This window comes from Leptonychotes weddellii, chromosome 10 (genome assembly GCF_054177405.1).
Source record: "Leptonychotes weddellii isolate Sample4059 chromosome 10, ASM5417740v2, whole genome shotgun sequence".
Classification (NCBI taxonomy): Eukaryota; Metazoa; Chordata; class Mammalia; order Carnivora; family Phocidae; genus Leptonychotes; species Leptonychotes weddellii.
In genome coordinates this window covers 54065956-54091743 of record NC_138378.1, presented here as the reverse complement: position 1 = coordinate 54091743, position 25788 = coordinate 54065956, and the positions used below count along the sequence as shown (strand labels likewise).

The following is a 25788-nucleotide window of genomic DNA, read 5'->3' as shown; positions in this document are numbered from 1 at the left end:
TTGTTTCATTTTTTCCTCCCTTCCCCTATGCTCCTCTGTCTTGTTTCTTAAATTCCTCAAATCAGTGAGATCATAGGATACTTGTCTTTCTCTGATTGACTTATTTTGCTTAGCATAATACTCTCTAGTTCTATCCACGTCATTGCAAATGGCAGGAGTTCGTGGGTTTTGATGGTTGCATAATATTCCAGTGTGTGTGTGTGTGTGTGTATACACCACATCTTCTTTATCCATTCATCTGTTGATGGACATCTTGGTTCTTTCCATAGTTTGGCTGTTGTGGACATCACTGCTATAAACATTGGGGTGCATGTACCCCTTCGGATCACTACATTTGTATCTTCGGAGTAAGTACCCAGTAGTGGCAATTGCTGGGTCATAGGATAGCTCTATTTTCAACTTTTTGGGGAACCTCCATACTGTTTTCCAGAGCGGCTGCACCAGCTTGCATTCCCGCCAGCGTGTAGGAGGGTTCCCCTTTCTCCGCATCCTCGCCAACATCTGTCATTTCCTGACTTGTTAATTTTAGCCATTCTGACTGGTGTGAGGTGGTATCTCATCATTGAGGTTTTGATTTGAATTTCCTTGATGCTGAGTGATGTTGAGCACTTTTTCATGTGTCTGTTGGCCATTTGGATGTCTTCTTTGCAGAAATGTCTGTTGTGTCTTCTGCCCATTTCTTGATTGGATTATTTGTTCTTTGGGTGTTGAGTTTGTTAAGTTCTTTATAGATTTTGGATACTAGCCCTTTATCTGATATGTCGTTTGCAAATATCTTCTCCCATTCTGTCGGTTGTCTTTTGGTTTTGTTGACTGTTTCCTTTGCTGTGCAAAAGCTTTTTATCTTGATGAAGTCCCAGTAGTTCATTTTTGCCCTTGCTTCCCTTGCCTTTGGCGATGTGTCTAGGAAGAAGTTGATGGGGCCGAGGTCAAAGAGGTTGCTGCCTGTGTTCTCCTCAATTCCTGTCTCACATTTAGGTCTTTCATTCATTTTGAGTCTATTTTTGTGTGTGGTGTAAAGAAATGGTCCAGTGTTTTCTCCTAACACTTTTATAGTTTCTTTTTTTATATAAAATAAATTTTACATCTAAAATTTATTTCAGTGCAAGGCTTGGGGTAGGGACCCAGCTGTATTACTTCCCTAAAACCTAGTTGGTTGTCTTAATACCTTTTGTTGAATAAGTCGGTCTCTTCACTACTGTTTAAATGTCACTTTTACCATCCTCTGAATTTCCAGCAAACTTATTTCTGGACTCTCGATTCTCTCCCTTACAGTACTTAGTGTTCCCTCTTGGATTTTATGCATTTTATTTATTTATGTACATAACTTACTTCCTGTACTAGATCATAAGCTTTTCACACATATTGAATCTCTGTGGCCTAGGGCTGTTTTCTTTTCTCTTTCCCTCCTTCTCTCCTAAAGCCTTTTTCTAAAACTTTAATTACAGAAAAATTTAAAAATACACAAATGTAGGCAGAATAATATAATGAATCTCATGTACCCATCACTCAGCTTCAACAGTTACTGATTTATAACTAATATTGTTTCATTTATTCCACCACCAGCTTCCTTCCTCCTGTATTGCTAAAGTTAACTGTCTAGACTGAACAAATTATCCGTGTTATTTTTCAGTAAGTTTTGGTACCTCAAAGAGATCCTTATTGATCTCAGTATTGTCTTTAAGGAAACTCAATAGTTGAAGATCCAGGTAGATAGAAAAGATAAACTGGCAAGTATAATAAAGCTTCCCCTAAATAAGTTAAACTGGGATTTATTTTACGAATAAATAATTTGTAATTTAAAACATTTTATACATAGCTTTACAGAAATATATCTGTGTTCCAAAGTTAGGAACTCTTTGGTTAGAACAGTTATTAACATCAGTGTTTAGTAAATTGTTTTTGTTTTTTTAAAGATTTTATTTTGGGGGTGCCTGGATGGCTCATTCAGTTAAGCATCTTTTTGGCTCAGATCATGATCCCAGAGTCCTGGGATCGAGCCCCATGTTGGGCTCCCTCCTCAGTAGGGAGTCTGCTTCTCCTTCTGCCTCTCCCCCAGCTTGTGCGCGCTCTCTCTCTCTCTGCCCCCCACTCTCTCTCTCAAATAAACAAAATCTTAAAAAAATATATATATATTTTATTTTTAAGTAATCTCTGCACCCAGTGTGGGGCTCAGACTCACAACCCTGAGATCAAGGGTCACATGCTCCACTGACTGAACCAGCCTGGTGCCCTAGTAAATTGTTAATTCTTCACATGCAAGCCTTTGTTGATATGTTGGGTTAACACTGAATACCTTTGACATCACTTTCTAAACCTCACTCTTACCCAGTAGCTTGGGGCCCTTGATGCTTCTTCTGCGTGAGGGGACTCCTAATTGCATTGTAAAATTTGGAGCGCCGGCCAGAGATGATCTAAGACAAATGAATACTCACTGTCTCATTAATACTGTGTAGTTCTCCCAGCCCCTTTGCGTGGGGACCATGTAGAGAGGTCACCTTTAGCACCGTGGGTGCTGCTGTGAACATGGGTTCTGCCCCTGCCCCCCCTGGCAAGGAGGCATGGTACAGTTCCAAATCAATAAATACTCCACTCATGGAGCCCTCTCTCCACCAGACAAAACTACATATCCTTGGGACCCCAGGGACTATAAAGAACAGGACATAGTCCTTGCCTTCAAAGAGCTATACTTCAGGAAAGGAAATTATAGATTGATAACCATGATGACAGGATTTAAAAAAAATTTTTTTTAAATCAAATGAAATGAGCTGTTGGGCACTGAGTAGGAAAAGAGTATGTGTTGGTGGCGGGGAGGGGGATGGCGGTTGATGAAAGAAGAGGAAGGTTTTATGGAGGAGGTGGTGTTAGCCGGGCCTTACAGTATGAATGGAATTTAAATAGGCAGAGTTGGAGAGGGTGGTGGCGGGAGAAATAGAGGGAACATCCTGGACAGAAAAACATTTATAAGTTGTCAGGAATGGGAAATTGTCCCATTTAGCCACAAAATAGATATGTGAAGTGGAGGAAGAAGGAAGTAAAAGCAGAAAGGTAGGTCAAGACTTCAGTGCCCAGCAAAGTCTTTAGGTGGTTGGGAGTCACTGAAGGATTTTGAACTTGGGAGTGATACAATCAGGGCTTTAAGGAAGTTTCTCTGCAGCCATGTGTAAAATAAGCTTTGGCGGCGGAGACCAGTGAGTTGTTTTCATCTTCTAGGCATAAGATCTTTGGTTCCTGAACTAGAACAAGGGGAGTGTTAATAGAAAGGAGGGAATGCATTGACACACAAAGTGACTTTTCAGGGCCCTACACACTTTGTGTTTGTGTACATTTTAGGCCTTAAAGAGATTCATGGGCCTATTTCCTGCGATTCTCTTTCCCAAGCCAGTGTCAGCTAGGAAGTAATTACACTTCATAATTAGCACCCTTTTCCTGGCAGCGACAACACAACACAGCCAAGTGTCACCTTTTGGGAACTTACCAAGACCTTCCTAAGGATGTGTTCTCATCTGATTAACAGGTTGAGGTTTGGAGGAGTAACCACTTGAAATGCTTCCCCACCTGCCCTCTAGCATTGGTGGGTAACTGTGGGTGGCACATGCCCACCAAGCCCTTTCTTGTAGGGATGACCAGGTTGAGTAGCTGAAGTGACCCAGGGTCATGCCTCCTGTCCACAGGGTTGTCGATAAAAAAAGAAAAATATGCTGAGCTCTCTGCACAGATGACCTAGGCAGCTGCATATACCCAATGAGGACCATTGCCTGCACTATAGAAGTCAGAGGCTAAGGGGGCTGCCCTGAAAAGCCTGTGGTCTGGTTGGGGATAAGATTAATGGGCCTGAAGCAGAAAACAATTAAATCCTAACCCTCAGTGTAATGATTAGGAAGGATATATGTTAGAGAACTCTTCTGTCTCTCGCTTTCCCATCTCCTACCCCCCACACACACACTCACCCTGTACACACATACAAACGCAGTCTACCTTTTAAATAATTTTTGCTGTATCTCTTTCTCCACATTTATATGATTAAGCATGTTTCTGTGAATTAGAAAGTTTAGATTCCTCCCTCAGTCATCCCCCTTCTCACACCCTCCCCTCCTTTCAGCCTGACTTAAAGCCATAAAATACTTCTGCCTGCCTGCCTTTCGTTCTGTTTGTATGAATTAAGTCGACAGGATAAATATTCACATTCCCAACTACAGGCTGAAACAATGTTTGCCTGTTCTGCCCAGTGAGTCGAGAGAAAAAGGGGGCCTGACATCACCCTATACTGTACATTCCCGGCATAGATCATTTATTTAAGTCCCTGAAAAAATACAGATGTTTTACCAGCCGAAATAAAATCCTGTGTAAACACTGGGCTTGGAAAAATGTGGCTCTGACTTAGCTGTGGGAGTTGGAGCAATGCAGAGAGAAGCCTAGGCAAAATGGCAGATACAGAAATTTTATACTCGGCTGAATGTGATAGGGGCAAAAGCGTTCTCCCAAAGTCTGCATGCTGCAAAAGAAGAAGGGGATTTGTTTTTAAGAAAATACAGTTGCAAAAAGTGGATAGATTCCTTGATCTTCAGAGTTTGGGATTGTTAATGATTACGATACATGGAGCTCATTTGTATCTGACCTCTGAAATGGGCATCTTTTTTCTCTTTGGAGTTGTCCTTTTTCACGGCCTGCCTAACCTGGGCCTGTTATTGCTGGATCCTGCTGTTTCTGGAGCTCAGCTGCTGTTGATTTTATAAGGGGGAAAATTGCCTGGAAGCCATGCTTGGTGAAGAGGAAAACCCATCTCAGCGTTGCATTCCCAAACAGCCATATATCATCTTGATCTTGTCTAACACAGGTCACTATTTTCGTCTAGCAGCATAAACCAGACATATTTTACTGGTGCAGGGCAAGTTTTTTCAGGGATCTGCCTCATGACTCTTTTTAGGCCTGTGGCATTTATTCAAAGAGCATTACATTTGCTCTTGTGGAGTCACTTTTAAGATTCAAAGCTGCCCAAATGGATCCCGTGCTTTACACAGATGCTTGGGGACTCCCCCGAGTCTCTGCGTTTAGAGTGGGGCTGGGCAAAGAGTAACTGCTTCCAGGTTCTCTAGACTTTCCTTCGGTCCTCCCGGAGATTCATCAGGGCTTGCATCTCAGGGGCAAGAACGCTGACCCACTCCCCACTGCTGCCCAGCCTCCCCTGCTGAGGGCATCTCCTAGCGGTCCCATTGCCTGCGATAGTCACGGGCGGTGCTGCTGGTGTGCACTTGACGGTTGGCATTGCTTTCTTTCTGACCGGGTCACAACCGTCTTAAGTCAGCAAAGCTTTCTGCTGCTTTTTTTGCCAAAGACACCTCTGAGTCCACTCTAGTCTTTCTCTTAAGGGCCTGCAGAAGCTAGAGGCAACTCACTGCCCTGCTTCATCCCATGGTGGTCATTCATAGAGCTCCTTTTCACTCCCAAAAGAATTCTTGCTATGCAAGATAAATAACCCCTGACTAGAGCAATCATCATGCGGATGTTCCTAACCAAACTCCTGAGGTCCCCTTCCCTCATTCCCAAACCTGCATATTCCCCTGTGGTTCCTGTCTTGGACAATGGCTTTCCATCACCAGCTGCCTGAGTGAAAAGGCTCTTTTCTGACTTTAAACTCCACGTCTAAATGCCACGTTGCCAAATCCTGCTTCTTCAGCTTCTAAAATGTCTCTCAAGTGTATCCTTTTCCTCTCCATTCCACTCCTTTTACCATCTAGATTGGGGCTGTCACAAAATCAAAATTCTACCAGCACGGGCAGATGAGTGAATAAAGGGGAACTGTTAGAAACACACAGCCCTCCCTCTTGATCCAATCCTTTGTTTCTAAAATTTGATAGAGATTTGGGTTCAGTAAATACTTCATTTTCCTCTTGATTCTCCAAAAGTTAAAAAAAAAAAAAAAAGGGCAAGAAAGCAGTGATAAATGACGCTGACACTCCACCTTAGTCCCATGGTGAACCCACCCCCGCAGGTGCCTGTTGCCCCATAGGAGTGTGGGCCCGTGGTCCCCAGGTCTTCTGATTTTTCAAAAGAAGTTGGAAATCAGGATGATTTTGGTGTGAAATTTCCCAATTCATAAGTGGCAGGTTGAAAAATACTGTGCAGGTCAAAGAAAACATCTGCAGCCGCTTTGGGCCCACCGCCATCCTTGGCTTTCAGCTTCTGGCTTTGACCCTGACCACCTGTAGTCTAGACTGATAGCAGTCTTGGTCATCCTGCCCCTTCTTATCCAGCCTCCACACTGTCTTGGCCTTTCCTTTCCACATTACAGATCTGATTATGTGTCCCTTACCACCCTGCACACACCCTGGCTGTGCTCTCTCCGCACACAGCTACTTGCTGTCCCCTGAGCAGTCCTCGTATTTTCTTTCCATTCATAGGATTTTTTAAGAACAATCACAGATTCACAGAAAAACTGCGCAGGTAGTACAGAGAGTTCCCATATATTCCTTTCTTCCCCGGTTTTCTCCTGTTATTAGTATCTTGCGTTAGAGTGGTATGCTTGTTACAATTAATGAACCAGTATTGACACATCATTATTAACTAAAGTCCATAGTTTACATTAAGGTTTATTCTTTTTGTTGGCAATACTGTTATTTTAATACCCTTTAACATTTTTTTATAATTCAGTTTCTTCTCTGCTTGCATGGTCTTCCCCAGATTCTGACCAGATTTGTTTAAGGGTTAAATAGGAATATTACTTTTTTCTGCAAAGCCTTCTCTGAATGTTTATTTTTGGAATGGGGGCTAAAGGGAGGGGGCGGACAGAAAAAGGAAGAGAACTAACATTTTTATCAGGTGCCTAGTGGGTGCCAAGTATATATTCCTTTAAATCTCTCTATGGTCCTATAAGCCAGAGACTGTTATGTACTGTTTACCGTGAGGAAGCAGAGGTTAAATAAGTTGCCCCAAGCTCCATAGCTAGTAACTGGGTTTACACCCATATGCACCTGGCTCCCAAGTGTGTGCTCCTCCCCCAGGGCTGCATCCCCGCCACTGACCTGGCCTCTCCCTGCTGCAGAGAGGAGTGCGGTGCTGTTCAGCTGTGTCCCCACTCCTTACCTGGGGTTGCGGGAGCTCCCCAAACCCAAGGGCATGTGTCCTACAGGCAGAGTCAGTATAGGAAGAGGCACCACAAAGCGAAATCAATTCAGCACATGCTCGTTGCATTCCGGCTGTGTGCTGGGCTTGGTCAAGGGTGAGGTCAAGCATAAGAGGACAGTGATGGTGATGCCGCCATGCAGGTTCTAAATCGAGACCAGGCAGGGGCAGGGAAGCTGTGGATTTTCTGCTTATTCGTGACTAGAGTGTAAGCTGCGGGGAGCAGGCACTCCTGTGTTCTGTGCCACAGCTCCTGGGACAGCGCCTGGTAGTAATTCTTGTTTAGTAAGTATTTGTGGACTGAATATTGGAATCCTATTGCAAATCTGGGAGACCTAAAGTAACACTTCACTTCTTGGAGCTCTCCCATGCATTCCGTTGGTCGCGCAGCTTCAGTTTCTCTGTTTGGTTCGTGCAGTCCTGTATTACAGGCTGTTTGCAAATTATCCCAGGCTGGCCTAGACCACACTCCTAGCCCAGAGGTTCTCCTGGACCAGAACTTTCAGAGAAGGGGGAAAGGAGGAGGAACTGCCTTGTCCCCGCCGTCCTTTCCGAGCTGATGGACAAATGACCCTTCCTGGAAGCTGGCTGCCTGGTGCTCCTGGACCTGACCTTGGATTGTAGTTCCAGAGGCCTGGCCCCACCTCTGGACTTCACACCAAAGGATGGCCTCATTTTTCTTGGACAAATTAAAACAGACCCTCTAAATGTCATGGGAAGGTAGCCGTGTATTCAAATATAGTCATTAATTTTCTCAAAAAAGAAATGATCTCAAACACAGTCACTTGTTTCAGACATGGGCTTACAAAACTTTTCTTTCCTCCCCCCCACCCCCGTCTTTTCCTCTTCCTCCCCTTCCCTGCCCGGTTTTCCCTTGACTTCTGTGACCCTGTCTTTCACTTCTCTCGCTCTGTCTCACCTCCATGTTCCTTTCCACTGTGGTTCTCATAAGTGTACCTCCCTCTGCAGTTGTCCCATGTAAATAGATCGCTCTCTGTTCCTGGTGAATAACCAGGATCACAATTGTTGTCTGGGTTGTGCCCAAGGTTACAGAATTGGTGGACCTGGAGGTTGATTTTCATAAACCAGAGCTACCAAGCGTTTCAAAAACAGCCTTGTTTTTGCCAAGTAAGGTGAGCAAATATAGGACTAAGTTTAAACATCCATCAGGAGTTATTTTTGAGGTGATTGCTTCTAAATGAGAGGCATTTGAAAATCTCACAGCTTTCTTTACAAGTAAATTCCACGCTCATGTATTTTGCTGGTGTCTGCTGATTAATTACGATCCTGTGACACCATGAAAAGCCCTGGTGGTTGGTTTTTTGCAGCTGTGGAGAGAAGTAAAGCAAGACCCAGTGACTTTGACAACTCTTTCAAGGTAGTGGGGATTCAAGCAGAGGGAGGTGTGTTTTTTCGCTCTGGCAGTCACCACATAAGAACAGAAGCCCCAGCCAGACCCATTCCTCCAGACTTCACGACCTGCGGTGTGGGTCCCTGCGGGGGTGTGGTGAAGTAGTGATACTTGATCTGTTGCCTCTGAAATAACAGATCCATTATTAGAGAAAGCATTTTCAATCTCCACATCGGGACTTGTGTGCAGTCTCCTATACAATTACGTCTATTTAGACCCCCCCAAAAAAATTAAATAAATAATAATAACAGTTACATATAATAATCACAATTTTTTTTTTTTAATTCTCTAAACAGAGGTGCTCCGGGTATATTTGTTGTTGGTAACTGCAGATGTCTGACCCAGGAAAACTGCTAGCTCATTCCCGTTCAGGCTCTGATGATTCTGGATCTCTTTTATCTTGGCCTCCTGCTTTTTGTACTTATTCACTTCCCTATTTAACTCTCACTTAGGCTCCTCATCGGCAGGAGAGGAAGAGAGGAAAAAGTTGAATCTTGTCGCTTTGAAAGAGTCACCTGTAGCTCTGGCGAAGGATACAGTAGGGGAGGGAACCAAACTGATTATTAAAATGGACTTTCCAAGTTCTCGGTGTGTTTATGCGTACTAGCTTTGCTCCGCCCACCGTCTCCGCTTGATTGAGATGAGGAGACTGCAGGAGCTCTCTGCCATGCGTCCTCGTACTCCTTGGCGCCGGCTAAGGTCAGAGGATCTCATCTGTGCCTTAGTCCTCTCTCTCCGCTGCAGGTTTATACTCCTCACAGAGTGTTGTTGGTGTCATCACAGAGTGTGAATCCACGACATGCTTGCATGAGCCGCACACACGCGCGTGCGCGCATGCACGGTCATGTGTCTGCTGGATCTGTGGCCTTCATTCTAAATAGAGGCAACTAGAGGATTTGTCTTTCTCTGCTCAATTCTCATACATCATGTCATGTCAGCGTGAGAATAGGTTGTGTCCGTTTTGCTGCTTCCGCATGTCTCAGTGGGGAACTGCGAAAGAAAATCGAGATCGTTTACAAACATCACTGTCCCGTGTTTGCAAAGGTAGGCATCATCGTGGCCTACTGCTTTGGCCAAGATGGTTCTGATAAACCCAACACACAAACCAATTTGGACTCTGAGACTGCTGATTTTTCCTCTGCAGTAAAACTTTGACTTGAAAAGGTACATTTTTTTTTCATATGAGACTGCTCACCTAGAGCAAGATGTTTGCCTTTCTTTGCTAAAATCATTTTCTAGGCTGTTGTAACGAATAAGCTCTTATATCAAATGAGTGTTCGGTCACTGAGTAGTCAGTCACCCTTGTTTGGAATTGCACAGGGAACCCAGAGCAGAGGTAGGAATTAAGGGCACAGGTTTCTTGTCCCTTGCTGTGTCCTCCCAAAACCAGCTTGCTTCCTGCATGGAGACCAGAGCCACATTCTACAGGTGTCTGTTTTCTTTGAGGGGAATATTTTGAGGAAACCTAACAGGGAGGAACTGAACATTGAGGAAAAATATATTTTCACAGCAGGATATTGCTTTTTTCTCTTTTCTGGTTTAGGTTTTTCATTTGTTAGAAGCCTGCACAGACTCCAAATACAGACTGAATGCATACTTTCAACAGCTGCTGGCTGACATTGCTGTTTGTACCAGGGCCAAACTCTGGCTGGCCGAGAGGTATGTTAAAACCCCACATGAGCAAGGAGTTATCAGGGGTTAAGAATACATTGGAGAATGGCTGTTTCTAGTTGTGGGAGTTTTAAAAGTCATTGGCATGCGTTTTCTAAACTTATTGGAGTATTTATCTTTTTAGAACTTCGGGTTGTGGTAAAGAAAGAAAAATATTTTCTTGACAATTTTTCTGAAACTGCTGTATGGCTGGGGGGCATGTAATATGGCTTTTTATCGGTCCACCAGCCAGCTTGTTTTTATTAATACCTGCCACGTGCCCAGCCCTGTGTCAGATGTGGTACAAACTCTTAGGTGCCACACGGCAATTAGAGATTGGGGTAAGACTTGAACAGGCACAGAGAGACTGGTAGGGTGTGAATAAGAAAAGGACATGCAAGTTGCCCCCTTTTTAAGTAGGCAGTAGAATAGCTTGAATAATGAAAGCACAGGAGGGTGGATACATTTATTTTTTCATTCCGGCCATTGTTCATTTATTCTAGAATTTAGGACATTTGCTCTGTGAACTATGCTATGGAATAAAAAGAATCTCTCATTCAGTACACAGGGAGTCCTCTCTGTAACAATGTGTTCAAAATCCATGTTGCAGGTCTCTGATATTGGTAGGACAGTATACTGCAAGGGCCCCGCAGTCTGTCCTCTGTAAGTTCCAGCACAAGAGGTCCAGTAGAGGCCCACAGGCTACCACATTCCATGCCAGAGTATCTTGCGCTCGATTAGAAATCAGTGTATGGGTTTCCTAACATAGCAGCCTTTTCGTTTGTCAAAAAAATGTACTTGCGTTCACTTTTGTTGGTTCCCCACCTCATGTGGGAAGGCAGGAAACGGGCAGTACAGGCCCGCAAGTCACTGTAATCAAACAAAGTCTTGTTGAACATGGGCTGCAAGCTGACCTTTGTGTTAGGAGGTGGAAGGGATGCAAAGATAGAGAGAGAGCTCTGGCTTCAAGGAACTCATATCCAGGAGGTGAGAAAGATGTGTGAATAAGTAATTTCCACCACATGTGGCAAGGGAAATAACAAATGTGTGTATTAAGCACAGGAGTAGCCCAGAGGAGGGGCAGGGAAGGGCCATCAAGAGATGAGTAGCATTTCGGGGCGCCTGGGTGGCTCAGTCATTAAGCGTCTGCCTTCGGCTCAGGTCATGATCCCAGGATCCTGGGATTGAGGCCCGCATCGGGCTCCCTGCTTGGCGGGAAGCCTGCTTCTCCCTCTCCCATTCCTCCTGCTTGTGTTCCCTCTCTCGCTGTCTCTCTCTCTCTGTCAAATAAATAAATAAAATCTTTAAAAAAGAGAGATGAGTAGCATTTCAGCGAGCAGCCCAGGCAGGGAGGGCATTCTGGGCGCTGGTCATGTCAGTGGCAAAGACATGGCTGTGTGAAATGGCATGGCGAGTATGGAGAGCAATAAAGAAGTTAGCTCTTCTGGAACCCGTAGAAGGTACATGAGGCTGTGGAAATCCAAGGAGGCCACACAGTGAAAGCTCCTCAAGGAAACCTCTTGGTGAAAGAGAGCCATTGAAGGATTTCTCCGTGTGTGGATGTGTGAGTCTCCATGTCTTGTCTAAGCACCTCTAGCTCTGGGCAGGGATACTGATGGGGAAATTCTCTCATGTCTGAAATGCCAGTAAAGTGATGGTTAACTCTCATTTTTAGACCAGTTTGTGTTTTCTCTCTCTTATGTAGAGAACAGGAGTTGATTGACCATAAACTGCTTCTCTGAGCCTAGTATCATTTGCCTTCCGTGTGGCTTTTAGATAACTCCCCTAAGCTGCCTTTCTTGGGAGAATAGGGAATTGTGATCACATGTGTGCTCTCATCTGTTTATCAATAGCAGGCCAGGTCTTCCTAGCTGTTGTGTCCAGGGATCAGGAAGTCAGGACTCTCCAGGAACCATCCTATTGAAATCTCTGCTTCCAGCCAGGCCCGCCCCAAGACAGAATCCTAAATTTCCTGTTCTGCAAGTGCTATAAAGGTGTTTCTGCCCCCTTAGGCTGCTGCCCTTTCATGGGTTTCATAGAAAGTCATCATCTGCTGGCTTCCTGAGCCCATTCCTTCTTGTTGGATGGGAAGGAGGAGATGGTGTCACAGCCAGCCGTCTGAATGGACCTTCATGCTCTGCGGTCAGTGCCTGAAGATGGATGACCAAGTGCCATCAGCCTCTTCTTCAGCTGGAGAGGTCCTCCTGTCCTCTTTTAACTTTACTTCTGGTCTCTATTGCAGTTTTTCAATTAGGCTTTCAGCATCATCAGCACCACCACCCACACACACACACCTTCTCTGATTTTTCTCCATGATTTTTCAGCACTAGAAAACAAAAGCATGAATCACTGCAATTCACTGTGTTTCCACCTTCCTTGCCGAGAGTCCAGGAAAGCCATTTTTATGTTTCCAGTACAGTCGACTCTTTATGATCCAAGTGTGAACTTTATACTTTGTGGGTGGTCTGTAGGTGGTTCCTAACACCGGGCTTCCTCTTGCTCCCAAGGCACTTTTACTATATTAATCAGGATGTGTTCAGAGCCTGAAATAAAGTTTGGGAGGAAAACACACTGCTGGAGGGCCATCCATTCCAAAGCCACATATTAGTTTTTCTCTATTATCCACATCATTGACATGATAACCTTGAGGTTCCTGAATAGGAAAGGAAAGCACTGAATATAAATGATGAAGCTTCAGCCTGTCCTGTGAGACATGCCTGCCTGGTCCCTGAGGTCCTTTGAGGTTGTTGCCCTGGGAGGTGAATGTCTGCACTAATACCTCCATGCTCACATGAGCCCGTTCTGGGTCCTAATGGGCCCTTCTCGAAGTCGACCGCTGTGTTCACATTATCACCTGCCTTTCCCATGAAAGACATTGCAATGTGGAGTATTCCCAGTTCCACTGCTCAAGAGGCTCTTTTATGTCCCTAGCAATTTACATATGAAAGACAAATAAATGTTCCTTTGTGCCTACTAAGGATTTTCTGTATCTTTTCAGTATAAGCTATGAAACATTAATGTTACTGCCAAAAAAAAAAAAGGTAGTTTAAATTTTAGCACCAACACATTTTTTTCTTCTACAATTTATTTGATCATTAGCCTGAGTTCATTCAGTCCAATAAGTACATACACATTAGTGAGAGTGTCATTTATTTGTCTTTTTATTCCCAAAGAAGGTTTAAAAAAAAAAAATGTTCATTGGAGCCACTAGATAACCAATTAGGTTTTGTAAATTTTGACCCTGAAATTGAGGCCACATAAAATAAAGACTTTTGTCATATATTTATGTTTTGACTTTGCAAGATTAATTGGGATTTATATGAGGTGGTTAAGCAATAGCCATGGAACTGTTGGGGAATTTTTGGTGATGAACGGCCAGCTGGCAACATGGCCTGAGTAGAGGCCTGGGCTTCTGCTCTTACAGGCCGCTTTTCATTCCAAGATGTCAAAGCCTTTATGGAAATCAGCTCGTTAATCCTTCACGTTCCTTCCTTCCCCTTTTGCCTCCATCCCTCCCTCCTCAGTCCAGGTCAGTGTCTTCTCTCACGGTGTGAGGACAGTTCAGCAGCTACTGAAGGAAAACGAAGCCGACCCAGGCCCCAGGCGGAGCGCACATGAGGCGGGTGGCGGGCGTGGAGAGGTTGGCCTCAGGCACCCCACGAGGGCACTCGGCAGCGCCCTGGCTCCCCGGCTGACGGCCGGTTCCAGCTCTGCTGCCCCAGCTGGACCACAGGCCCTGCCTAAACGGGAAGGACTTTTTGAAAGCCCTGTCAAGGAGCCCTAAGAGGAGAAAAGACTTATTATTTTGAGCGAGAGTTGGAATTATTATTATATTGGGCTTAAAATTTTTCAGAAATCAATTTGGTTATAAAAGGAAGAAGTGCGTGTGTGTGTTTTCCTTCAGATAAAGGCGGTGAACTCAGTGAACCCATCAGGCTAAGTGCAACGGGTGATGCGATGACCAGGAAGAAAAATGTGCCCTACTAAATTTTTTTTCACTTTTTTTTCTCAGTCGTCAGTGTAGTGTATGCCTATCACAGAAAGTTAGGCAAGTATCAAATTTGGAAAAGAAGAGAATGTCAGTCTGCTCTTACCAACATCCAGTGGAAGTCACTTGTTAGTTCACAGTTTTCTGTATATACTCACTTCATCTTTTCTCCTGTGCCTTTTTTTTTAACATTGTTGCGGCTTTATCATATATATAAGTTAGAGCTTCCTTTTTTCACTTAACAGTATCATGAAGTATTGGCTATTATTGTTAAAAACTCTTTATGGTATAGCCACTATGGAAAATAGTATGGCGTTTCCTCAAAAAATTAAAAATAGCAATACATTATGACCTAGCAATTCTACTTCTGGGTATAGACCCAAATGAATTGAAAGCAGAGTCTTGAAGAGATAGCTCTACACCCCTGTTCATAGCTGCATTTATTCACAACAGCCAAAAGGTAGAAGTAACCTAAGTGTCCGTTGATGTATGAAGGGGTCAACAGTGTGGAATATATGGACAACATATGATTCAGCCTTAAAAAGAAAGAAATCCTGATACAGGCTACAACATGGATGACCTTAAGGACATCATGCTAAGTGAAATAAGCCAGTCACAAAAAGACAATTACTGTGTGATTCCACTTCTGTAAGGTACTGAGAGTGGTTCCATTCATGGAGACAGAAAATAGAATGGTGGTTGCTGGGGGCTGGGGGAAAGGGAAGGAGGAGATAGTGTTTAATGGGCATAGAGTTGTACTTTTACAAGCTGGAAAGAGTTCTGGAGTTTGTGACTCTGGGTATTGGCATTTATTAAGTGCCCAGATTGGCTGATGGTGAGTTTTTACTCCAGACAGCAGTTTTTAATGCTGATGGCTGCATATTAGAATCATCTGGAGAGGTCTTCAAACCTGATGCCAGGTCCCACCTCCAGAATTTCTGGGTTTTTTTTTTTTTTTGGTTGAGGGTGTGACCCAAGAACTGGTAGTTTTAAAACTCTCCAGGAGATTCTAAAATGCAGTCGGATTGAGAACTACTGATGCGTCCTTGTGCCTCCTTGTGTCTCCCATCTCCTTGAGAGAGAAGATGAAGGATGAGCGTTGAGTGAAATAGCCCGTGTTAGAGGACACTTGGATTTTTCTTTGGAGGCCACAGACTCATTCAAGAAAGATGGAATGACCATCCCTCCAGCCTGCTACCCAGGAGATACAGTCGTTAACACTTTCGATTCCACAGATGGGCCAGAATGAGGGGCCATGCCACTGTGTAGTTTCGTACACGAGTGAATTTCCGAGGTAGATTACTTAAAAGCTGCCTTAGCAAGATATTTTAAGTTATGTCAGTTGCCCTGAAAAGTGTCAGTTAGACCTGACACTCTGGTGTGGTCTACTGTCCTGGAAGCTTATGGCTCATTTTTGTTTTTTGAGGGGCAGCTTGAAGAGAATAGACTCATATCTGTATCACTTCATTCAACAAATACTTATTGAGCCCTGCCATATGCCAAGCTGTATTAAATACTGCAGCTATCTATTAAAACCAAACTTCAGTGTAGAGAGGGCGACAAAACAGAGTCTTGTCAAATTGAATCATAGACCTCGAACTTTAGAACTAGAAGGAATCCTGAAGTTTCTTGCAGTCCACTCCCATCCCCATGCATATGGGAATATGCCGCCCAGAGCAGTTGGGGAATTTGTTTGGGCAAGGGTAAGATCCTATCTGATAACAATTAACATTTGTTGAGGACTTAGTTCCCTGCTCCTTGTGGGGCTCTTTCTGCTGGAGCCCCCTTGCTGCCATCTGTCCAGTGTTTTTGTCAAGGCCTTTGAATGACAGCGCTTAAGCATTGTCGAGAACCGTGCTCCTCAGACCTTCATGTGCTCATGATCACATGGGGATCTCCTTAAAATGAAGACTCATTCAGTAGGTCTGGGCTGGTGCCTAAGATCCTGCATTTCTGACGAGTTCTCATGCAGTTCTGATGCTGCTGGTTCTGGGACACAGTACATATTTTGAGGGCCAGGGTTCACTGTAGTCATCCAGACTGTGCCCCTTTGAAATATTCCCGCCTTTACACCCTCATTCTCAAAGGCCAGAGCTTGGGCACACAGGAAAAGGCTAAGACCACTAAAGGGGTCGGCCCCAAATTCTTTCCCCATCCACCTGGGATGCCCTGCATGGAGGGGCTGTATGGCCCCAGCACTTTCTATGGGGAGCCCACACTCCTTTGTCCAGTCAGCCATCCCAGTGGCCTCAGTGCCTAGGGTAGGACCAATGCTTGTTGGCATGCAGAGAGTATTATCGTTTTGAAAATAGCAGTCTTATATTCTGGTGAGAAAAACAGGCTCTTAGGAATACAAGAACATGTCCCAAGGTTACAAGAAAAGCAACCTTGGGCAATAAATTTTTGAGTAAAAGCATCCTGATGGGGAGAAGAAATGGTGGAGGGCACTAATGTTTGTTGAAGACTACTCTTTGTACTAGACCTAATGATTTGTTACCCCAAGTTGATTCTCATTTGCAAAAAGTATTAGCTCTATGATCCTCCCAATACAGCTTCCCCATCAGTGCTCCTGACACCCCCTGTTCCCTCCTCCGTGAACTTCCTCGTCCACGCCTCCATCTCTCCAATTCATACCTCCAGCCACTTGTGCGTCTCCTTCCCTGTCCACCCCCTTGTCCATACTCTCATCGTTCTTCCCATTTTCTTAGTTCCTGGGCCCAACTAAGAGGAGTGGTAAGCTCCTTGAAGGCCTTGGACTTAAATGTGTGAGGAAAATATGCTTATAGAGACAGAGCTGGGTCTGGCTTTTGTGCAGCAATCCCAGTCCTTCCCCAGGGGGGTCTGTGGTCAGCTTCACAGCTGAAGACAGCATCTATGTTCTAACCGCCAGATTGATCCCCTCAAGAGCCTGCACCTCCCCGGGGAGAAATACTGGGGTTTAGGTCTCATTCCATTTTCCCACTGTTCCTTCGCCCTTCGCAAACCCCTCGCGCCTGCTGGGCCACTCCCCTCCTGAAGGAAGAGGTCCTCCTTTCGCAACGAAATGCTCGAAATGAAGAGAGGCCTCAGCCCTTTGCACAGCTGCAGGTTGCTGTTTCACTCCCATGCATCCAGTTGAAATGTTGAAATACATCCAGTCAAGAAGGATTGTTAAAATATTCTGATGCTCATGTGGCATTTTAAGGCTATCATTTGTGGTCCCTGCCAAAACTGTAAGGGAAGCAAGTCTGAACAGGGATGGTTAGTTACATTGCAAGTTTCCGGGCATTGCTGGGGGTTGGGTTTTTGCTTTTTTGGTTTGTTTCTTCTTCGCTTTTTTTCTTTCTTTCTTTTTTTTCCAAAGTAAAAGTTTTCCCAGTACTCCCCTCCCGCCTCCTCTTTTTTAACATTGCTTTTCTTTCAACCCCCAGATTTTATGGGGGTGGGAGATTCCCATTAGGACCACTCTGAGTCCTTCAGCTCGGCCTACTTCAAGTCTCCTTGCACCTCATGCATATTTGAAAGATGAGAGAAATGAAGTTGGTGTATTTCAGACTCAAGCTTGTTGACATTTGTTCGCTTCTCTTTCAGACTGCTCAGAAATATTTAAGGTTAAGATATCTCAGAATGAGATCCTGTTTGTATTTTTTAAAAACAGAACCATTCAGTTAGCACATTTCAACCCAAACCAATGGACGGGGTGCAAAACATTTTCTTCATTAGATATTCCTTTTAAAAATATGTCAAGACTTGAAGGAATAAGGTGTCTGAGAAGAAGTGAAGCTTGAGAATATATGAGGTATTTCTTGTTGACAGGCTGAGCGTATGGAAACTAGTCAGGTAAAAGTAGTCACAAGAGATCAATATATTAAACTGAGCCTTTGAGCAAGTTGCCCAAGATCAAAGCTTCTTCATATTGCAATGAGAAATAAAAATAGTCCTTTCATGCAACTACACATCAAGAATTCTGCTGCCAACTGCTGATGCTTTCTACTTTTTAAATATAGAAATCTGCAGTCCTAACCTGGAAATGGCAATTAATTTGATAAAGGACTCAGAAATATCTGTTTTGCTCTACTTGTAGCTGTTGGCTTATGGAGGTATTGCTGTTGGAAGATTTGGGCGATGTTGTCATTGCCCGGCTTGCAAAGAAGCGCAGGCTTTTAAGTGTCCTCAACACATTTCCATAATATTGTGTAAAACACTAACATAGTGGCTTATTTTTTTTCCTTTAACATGTAACATGTTCCATCTTTTGGATAAATCAACACATGGAACCATTCCCAATGAATTGGAGCCAATTTAGATTGACAAATAGCACAAAGCAGTGTAGTAGACACAGTGGGGAGTATAGAGATGAATGATATGGTCCCTGTTTCAAAAACCATGTAAATAAGACAGGTATGGATTTAATTAACTGTAAACAAGTAAGAATCTGGTAAATTCTGAAATGAGGTCAGAGTGTGTACAGGAGCCGGCTTGTGGGGTCGGGGTGCCAAGGAAATCTTCTAGGAGGAGGGAAATGTCTTTAAAGGCTGGGTGAGATGTAATTATTAGATAAGGTTAATTTTCTTAGATTGGAGAATGAGTGAGTTTAGACTGATAGCCTGTGTTGCTAAATAAATTGTGAAGGTCTCATTGCCCAAGTACAAAGGAAGGAATCTTAGCACGGTGCTCAGCATTGTGGGAACCACTTTAGGCATTTATAATGGAGTCTCTATTGTCAGAGTTTAGTGATGGTTCAGTCTAGTTGAAAAGAGAGCTTATCCATGTGAAACAACCAATGGTGACGTGCATAAAGAAGTTCTAAATCTGTAATACATAGAATAAGTACAAGAATTCAGAGAAGAATGTAGACTGGAATAGTCAGGGAAGGCTTTGGTTTCTCGGGGAGTTAGGTATTCGAGATGGGTCCTAGAGCACTGGTGTGAATTGGGAAACATCAGACGTGGTGAGAAAAGAGCGTGTCAAGACTGTAGACAGCATGTGCAAGGACACACCAAAGAGAATCCATGGGACATGTGCACCAGTGAGAGCAGAGAGCTGCAAGGAGACACGCTATGTTTCGGAGAGCGGTGCAAGATTTGGTAAGAGACCAGGTGTGGCAGGCCTTAAATGTCAGCCAGAGGAATTTGGATTTGATCCAAGAGTTAAAAGGAAGTCAGTAAGCTCAAGCTTATACTGGTAAGTACACCGCTGTCTCCAAGCACATGAGATACACTGAGGAGTGTATTAAATCTTTGCAGCCCCTCCCAGTGATCAACACAATTTCCAGCCCCTCCTGGTGGTGAGCAAAAGCTCCCCGATGACCATCCACCAGCTCTCTGTCTGTCCCTCGGAAGGCCCTGTTGCCTGCCTGGGCAGCTGGTGAGGGGAGTAGAGATGCTGCTTGTGTGCCTTTTAGACTGCCTGCCTGTTGTCTTCTCAACAGTGCCAAGAGGACCATTGAGCCACGGAATTTACCACTGGAAGGGAATTTAGAGATCATCTAGTCCAGTGGAATCCTTTCTTCAAATAGAAGCTTAAGAGGAAGTTCAAGATGTTGAAGATAGTAGAGCTGACACATGAGGTGCAAGCTGAGATGGGGGCCTGGAGACCCACCCGCATGGCCATTGGGGGCCCCAAAAGGGACTAAGAGGAGCATCCTGACTTCCTATTTCCAAATAAGAATCTAATCCAAACCAGCATTTCTAGATGAGGAATTAGGCACAAGAGGGCAGGTGACTTCTTCCTACTCGACAGATGTGGCTGACTCTGGAGGTGGCCCAAGTTGGGCATAAGTAGCAAATTTGCTTTTTGCCTCTTGATCCATTTCCTTTTTCTACTGTGGCCTGATCATCCTCGTAGCAAACCCTGCAACCCCATGCCCTTGGCTGTCCCGGCGCCCTCTCTCAGGAGCTGCCCTCCTTGGACATGGACCCATGCTCTAGACCTTCTTGCCATCAAACGTTTAGCTATTCAAGGTCCTCTTTCCTTAGAAATCTATTCTCAGCCAGTTGACTGCCACTGCCACTTGATCTGACCGACGAATCATGCTAACGTGTTACTAAGTTCTAACATGTAAACAAGTTAATTCTCCTGGATCATACAGCTGTTTTTCAGTAGTGATCTTTGGAGACAGTACCCTTAACTGAAGTCAGCAACTCTGAAGGCAGGCTCTCCGGCAACACACAGACCTGGCCGGAGTGCTTCTTTACACCTCGCTTGGTCTCCTGCTTCTCTGCCCTCATATTGAGCTGACTCAGCCATGGTACGTTTGTCCTGTGTGGCCAGGCTTCAGGCCGCCTCCAGGAGGGCTTTTGGGGCCCGTGGACTGGTCTTACATGAATGGACCGAAGGAGCGGCTTTAAGAGAAACCCTCCAGAGCTTTGCTCTCCTTCCTTACTCCCTCTCAGCTGCCAGTGATAACCCAGGCTTCCTTGGTGATAGGATTGGCCTACACACCTCTGGAAATAACACTTTCCCATGCGGTATCGGGATCTTACTCCAGGGCTCCCCGCCTGAGCCCAAAGGCCCTATGTTTCTGGGTGACCAGAGGGGGAGCACTTTGAGAGGGACTTGGCAGATGGAAAAGCCTCTGACCTGTGTATGCGTCCTGCTGGAGTTGAGGAGAGACGGAGTCCACTCAAGGTTAGCAGGTCTGGGTTCTGGGGTCCCTGTTCAGCTCTAGCCAACCCTGTGGGGCCAGTCATTTCTTTGGGACTCCGTTTGTATCTGTAAAGTGGGGACCTGTAAAATGACGGTGGGAAACCGATGTGGGCAAGGAAGCACGTGGTGTGTAATGAGTGTGAAAGTATAGAAGAGCTAAGCAAATAGAGGAAATATCCATTGTCAGATGATTAAATCTTTATCAGCATCATCAGCCATGTTGAAAACAGGCCTTTGTGTTGGCCCTCGCGGGAACAGCTGTGCTTGGAGCTTTGCTTTTCATCAGACTGGCTACAGGACACAACACCACAGCATGTGGCTGCAAACCAAAATACTCTCATTGTTTGGCACGGCGTCTCACTTTGCATCTGATTGTGTTTGGGACACATAGATACAGTTTGTCAAGAAAACCTTGATTCTCTTCTTGGTTTTTGCCCTAATCTTGGGTAGGTCACTTGAACTACATGAGCTACTTTGTTGATTTGTAAAAAATGGGAATAATAATGCCTATTTTTCTTCCCTCTTAAGAATTTTATGAAGATAAGGTAGGAATATTTTTTGAAGACAAAACTTTTCATAAAAGGCAGCTGACATTATTATTATCAGTATTACTATTATTGCCAAGGCTAATTTCCAAGTGTGTGCTTTGCCAAGTTCACATTAGCACAGTTCTGTTGACTGTGGCTGTTGGAAATTCTCACCTTGTGATCTACATACAGACTTCTCATGCAGCTTCCAGAAGTTTTCATTCGCCTCACTTCTTTATCCTTTTTTATAATCCTGGGGAGAAAGTAGGGTTTGAAAAGAAAGGGGACTTCTGTTAGCATTTTATATAATAACTGAAGCTATATATCCTCCAAGCCCCAAACTGTACAATAAAAGTTTTCTTGGATACTGCTTTTCTCCCATAATTCCTAGCACATAGCTTATTAAGTTATTAACCAGCAATTTCTCTGGCAGCATATTAAACTTTACTTTTAAACAAGTCACAGAGGGGGGGAAACATGCAGCTCTCATAAAAGGAATAAAAAACATACACCCTCTAAAACGATTTCCCCAGGCTTTGAACAAATCCCAAGCCCCACACAAGGTCTCTTTTTCCTCATTCTCTACACATAACTTGAGTGTTAGTACATTAATGAGAAAAAGATGCCTAATAGAAAGATGGAAAAATATGAGGGCCTCTGGGGGGTGTGGGAGGCTCCCTGGGGGTCCTCTGAAAAGGCAGGTGAGCCTTAATGGAAGGAAAAGGCAAAGCCTTGGCCTTGAGGTTGTGGGTTTCCTCTTGAGCAGCAGTTTTGCCAGGGGAGTCGAGGCGGCTGAGGCCTGGGCCCTGACCTGCGAAGTGCCCCGGTGTCTTCTACGGACTGCCTGGGCCTTGCCGAGTGCCTACCCAGAACCCTGGTAAGGCGGTTGGGGCCCTGTTTGCACAGATTCCATTCCCTAGAACAAAAGCTGCTTTTCCAGGGGAAGCCCCATGTGCTCTGTAGCCATGGCTGGGACGTTTGGTCCCTTTCTGGACAGACTCACAGCTCCTGGTCTCCTGCTTTGGGCATAGGCGACTCAGTCAGTTCCCTGTAAACTGGTCAACCACCAGAGCAGGGCACAAAGATGGCTTCACTTTAAAAGGAAAATTCAAGTAGGAGGGCCACAGGGCAGCTTCTGTGTGTGGGTGTGAGTATAAACACTTGCAAAGCTCCAGACCAAGGAAGGCTGGATGGAAGTTGGAGCATACCATAAAAATGCAGCCCTGCCGTCAGGGAGGGCAAGGTAAACGAGCAGTCCTGGGGAGCCAGCCAGAGCCTGCACGCTGCTGCTAGCTGGCCCCAAGTGCAGAGCGAGATTCTGGATGTTACTGGGGGGGGTGGGCAGGGGGTGGAGGGAATCACTTGTTTAAAAATATATATTCTGCAATTCATCACCATTTGGCATCTTGGTTTAAACAAATCCCCTATTGTTGTTACAAGAATGCCATGTGATGATTGCTTGGCTGGGGGCTGTGGTAAAAATGGAAATCAGAAGGGAGAGAGGGGTTCTTTTTTATTTAATTTACACTTCCACATTTACGTAACTTAATGTGGACTGCATCAAAGGAGTATCTCCTGGCTCCCAACCCACAACAGCTCTTCCTTTTATATCCAAATGTAAAGAGAGGCAACTCTGGTTCTGTGGGCAGCTACCATTGCAGAGACACGCACTGCCTAGGTTTGCAAAGATGGCCTCCAGGATCTCTGGGAGACCAAAAGAAGGTCAACAAAATACCCTGTGTCGAGTCAGTGGTTCCAATTGTCCTCGGAGGCTGTTTTCTGATGGTTAGTCAGGGAAGGTTTTCCTAAAGGACAGGTTTTGAAGGGAACTTTCAATAAAGGACATGGTGTGGCTGGACATGTGTCAAGTCTGGGGTTCATGCTAAGATATGGGAGTATGTTCTAGACTTTCCCCACTTTCCCTCTCCCACCACCTTCCCTCTCTCATTATTCTTCTCTTGCCCCTTCCCCCACTTCTCACCTGCCTTCTCTCCCCTTGCTCCCCACCTACTTTCCTTCTCTTTTTCTGGTTTTCTTCTTTCCAACCTGTTCTGGGCCCGGTGGCAGTCCCTGGGATATCGCTTTATTAACTCCACTGCTGGCTCCCTGGTAAGAGGCTGCCAGTGCTTTTTGTTCATCGTTGTGGTTGAGAACGGAAGTGGTCTGAGTAGGAGTGAGCCTGGGTAGGGGCCAGGATTAGAGCCCGCAATGGGCTGTGATGAGCCCCTGCTAGGGCTCAAGCTCCCCAGTCATTCTGAGCCATCAAGCTCATCAGCTGCAGCTGTTTGATTTTCTGGTATTCATTCGTCCCTGCATATGGCAAGCTCGTTCTCACCGTTGTATCTGCCTTAGTGAGCTGTCCTGCCTCGATTCCCTCTTTTCCTTCACTGGCCAGATCCTTCCGTGTCTCCAGACCCCTCCTCCATGACATTCCCTCTCACAGTTTTTTGTACATTTTGGTTTTCTCCATATACACCCTCCAGCACACACACACACACACACACACACCCTGCAAGGCCAGAACGTCTTCCTTTCCCTCCCTTTACACACACACACACACACACACACACCACCCTGCCAGAACGTCTTCCTTTCCCTCCCTTTACACACATACACACACACACACACCACCCTGCCAGAACGTCTTCCTTTCCCTCCCTTTCCGTCCCAAGTAGGATATCCCCTGTGGCGCTCAGTAAATATTTCTAGATTAATAAAGTTAGGCCATGGGGCTTCTGGGTGGAGTAGTTCCCTGGGGATTAGAGTGACCTCAGACCCTGACTCTGTTGAAGTCCAGATACAGTGTCTTGACTTAGAGACCTTAACAGACACTAGCAGCCTAAAGCCACAACAGCTGTTTCCAGCCATCTGAAGATGGCAGTGAATGCTTCTGGAAGAATATAGTGTGTCCAGAATGAACTGTCTGTCCCTTCTAGGGAGCCCACCAAAGCTTCACACTAGTGCGTGGGGATCCTAGCTTTCCTGTATGGATTGGGCTGGTGAGGTCCCCCTGGTGGCTTCAACCCTTTGGAGCTTTGATCTCTTAAAGGTCACTCCCAAGCTCTCCCTTTGGGTGTTTCACTCATCCTCTGTCATATCCTGTTGTCCCTCCCCTCCTATGTCCCCTTTGCACTTCTCATTATTTTCCAAATGCGTCATGTGCCCTGGTCTTTGGACATGTTGCTTCTTCTGCTGGGGTCACTCTGCCCATGTTCTGTATCCCAGACTCCTCATTCTCCAGCTCTTTGCCAAGTCACTTCCTAACTCACCCAGGAGGACTGGGCAGGTCCCTCTTCAACCATCCTTAATTTTTACTCTGTCAGACCCCTCTTTTGGGCCACCCCTCATACTCTGGTATGATTGGTTGCATGTTTCTTCTGCTAAACTGGTGGCTTTCAAGACTTTTTGACAGCCACTCGAAACAAATATTTTACGTATGACCGAATGTGTCTGTGTGTGTATATATGTACACACATGAAATCTTGCACAGTTTGGAATTGTGATAATATCTGTATAAGATATGAACAGTCTGTAAGAAAAAAAATGCATAGGGGAATTTACTCAAGTTGTAGCACATTTAATTTCAGGAATGTTTGCTTTCAACATATCCACCATCACTTTGGATACCAGGCATAACCCTGTTGATACCATTCAGTATAATGCAGGGTGGCTTATTACCTGGAAAAGAAAAAGAAAAGAGTTAGAACAAATCAACCAGTGTTTTAACTTAAAATTATTGCATTTCATAAATTATTTACCTCTAACACCTAAGATAATTTATTAAAAATTGATCCTGGGCAAGGACTTTATAGCAACAAGTGAAGGAAACAATGCTTCCCTTTATGCTTTGATGCACTCTGACTATATTTTCCTCCTCCCTCCCTCCTTCCCTTCCTCTCTTCCTCTCTCTGCCTCTCTTTTCCTCCTCTGCTCCCTCCCTCCTTTGTGCCCCCAGATCCTCTGTGTTCCCCCCTACCTCCCTCCTCCCCACCTTCCCCTCCATTCCTTTTTCTCTCTCTTACACTGATTGATTTCATAGTCAACAAAATGGGTCACAACCTGTAGTTTGAAAAACACCATTCAGGACTCGAAGTTCCTTGAGGGCAGTGACTATGTCACTGAATCATTTTATCTTCATATTTCCAAACCCTGGCACTAATCCTAGCTCTCAATAGCCTCCCAGTAAATGTTTTCCGGATGAATGGGCCTCAGTTAAGAAGCTCTACAGCCACTGGGATTCCGGAAGGGACGGGGGAAGTGAATAATTTATCACAGACTTCCCAGGAACTCCTGCTGTCCTCCAGACACTAGGGCCATTGTGGATGTGTCTGGGAAGCCCTGCTCTCCCTGCCCTGCCTTCTCCCTCCCACCAGTTTCCAGGAGAGAGGGCAGGAGGTTTAATGAAGTTCAGAGATTTCCCAAGGCAGAAGTGGATTCATCAGGTTCTCAGGTGGATATTTGTC

The 25788-nt window shown here is 44.9% G+C and overlaps 1 protein-coding gene across 13 annotated transcripts in view; it reads left to right on the top strand.

Annotated features, from left to right (window-relative positions):
• Window positions 1–25788, top strand: part of THADA (THADA armadillo repeat containing) — a 328075-nt gene that overhangs the window by 217178 nt on the left and 85109 nt on the right. For 9 of the 13 annotated variants that reach the window (XM_081833473.1, XM_081833472.1, XM_081833471.1 and 6 more), the window contains one exon: window positions 10077–10192. The exons of 1 other annotated variant lie outside the window; for it this stretch is intronic. In XM_081833473.1, the coding sequence (XP_081689599.1) occupies window positions 10077–10192 (116 nt within the window). Of the gene's footprint in view, window positions 1–10076; window positions 10193–12195; window positions 13705–19581; window positions 21685–25788 lie in introns of those variants that run through there. 3 more of the 13 variants (XM_081833477.1, XM_081833476.1, XM_081833478.1) reach the window with 3 other exon arrangements.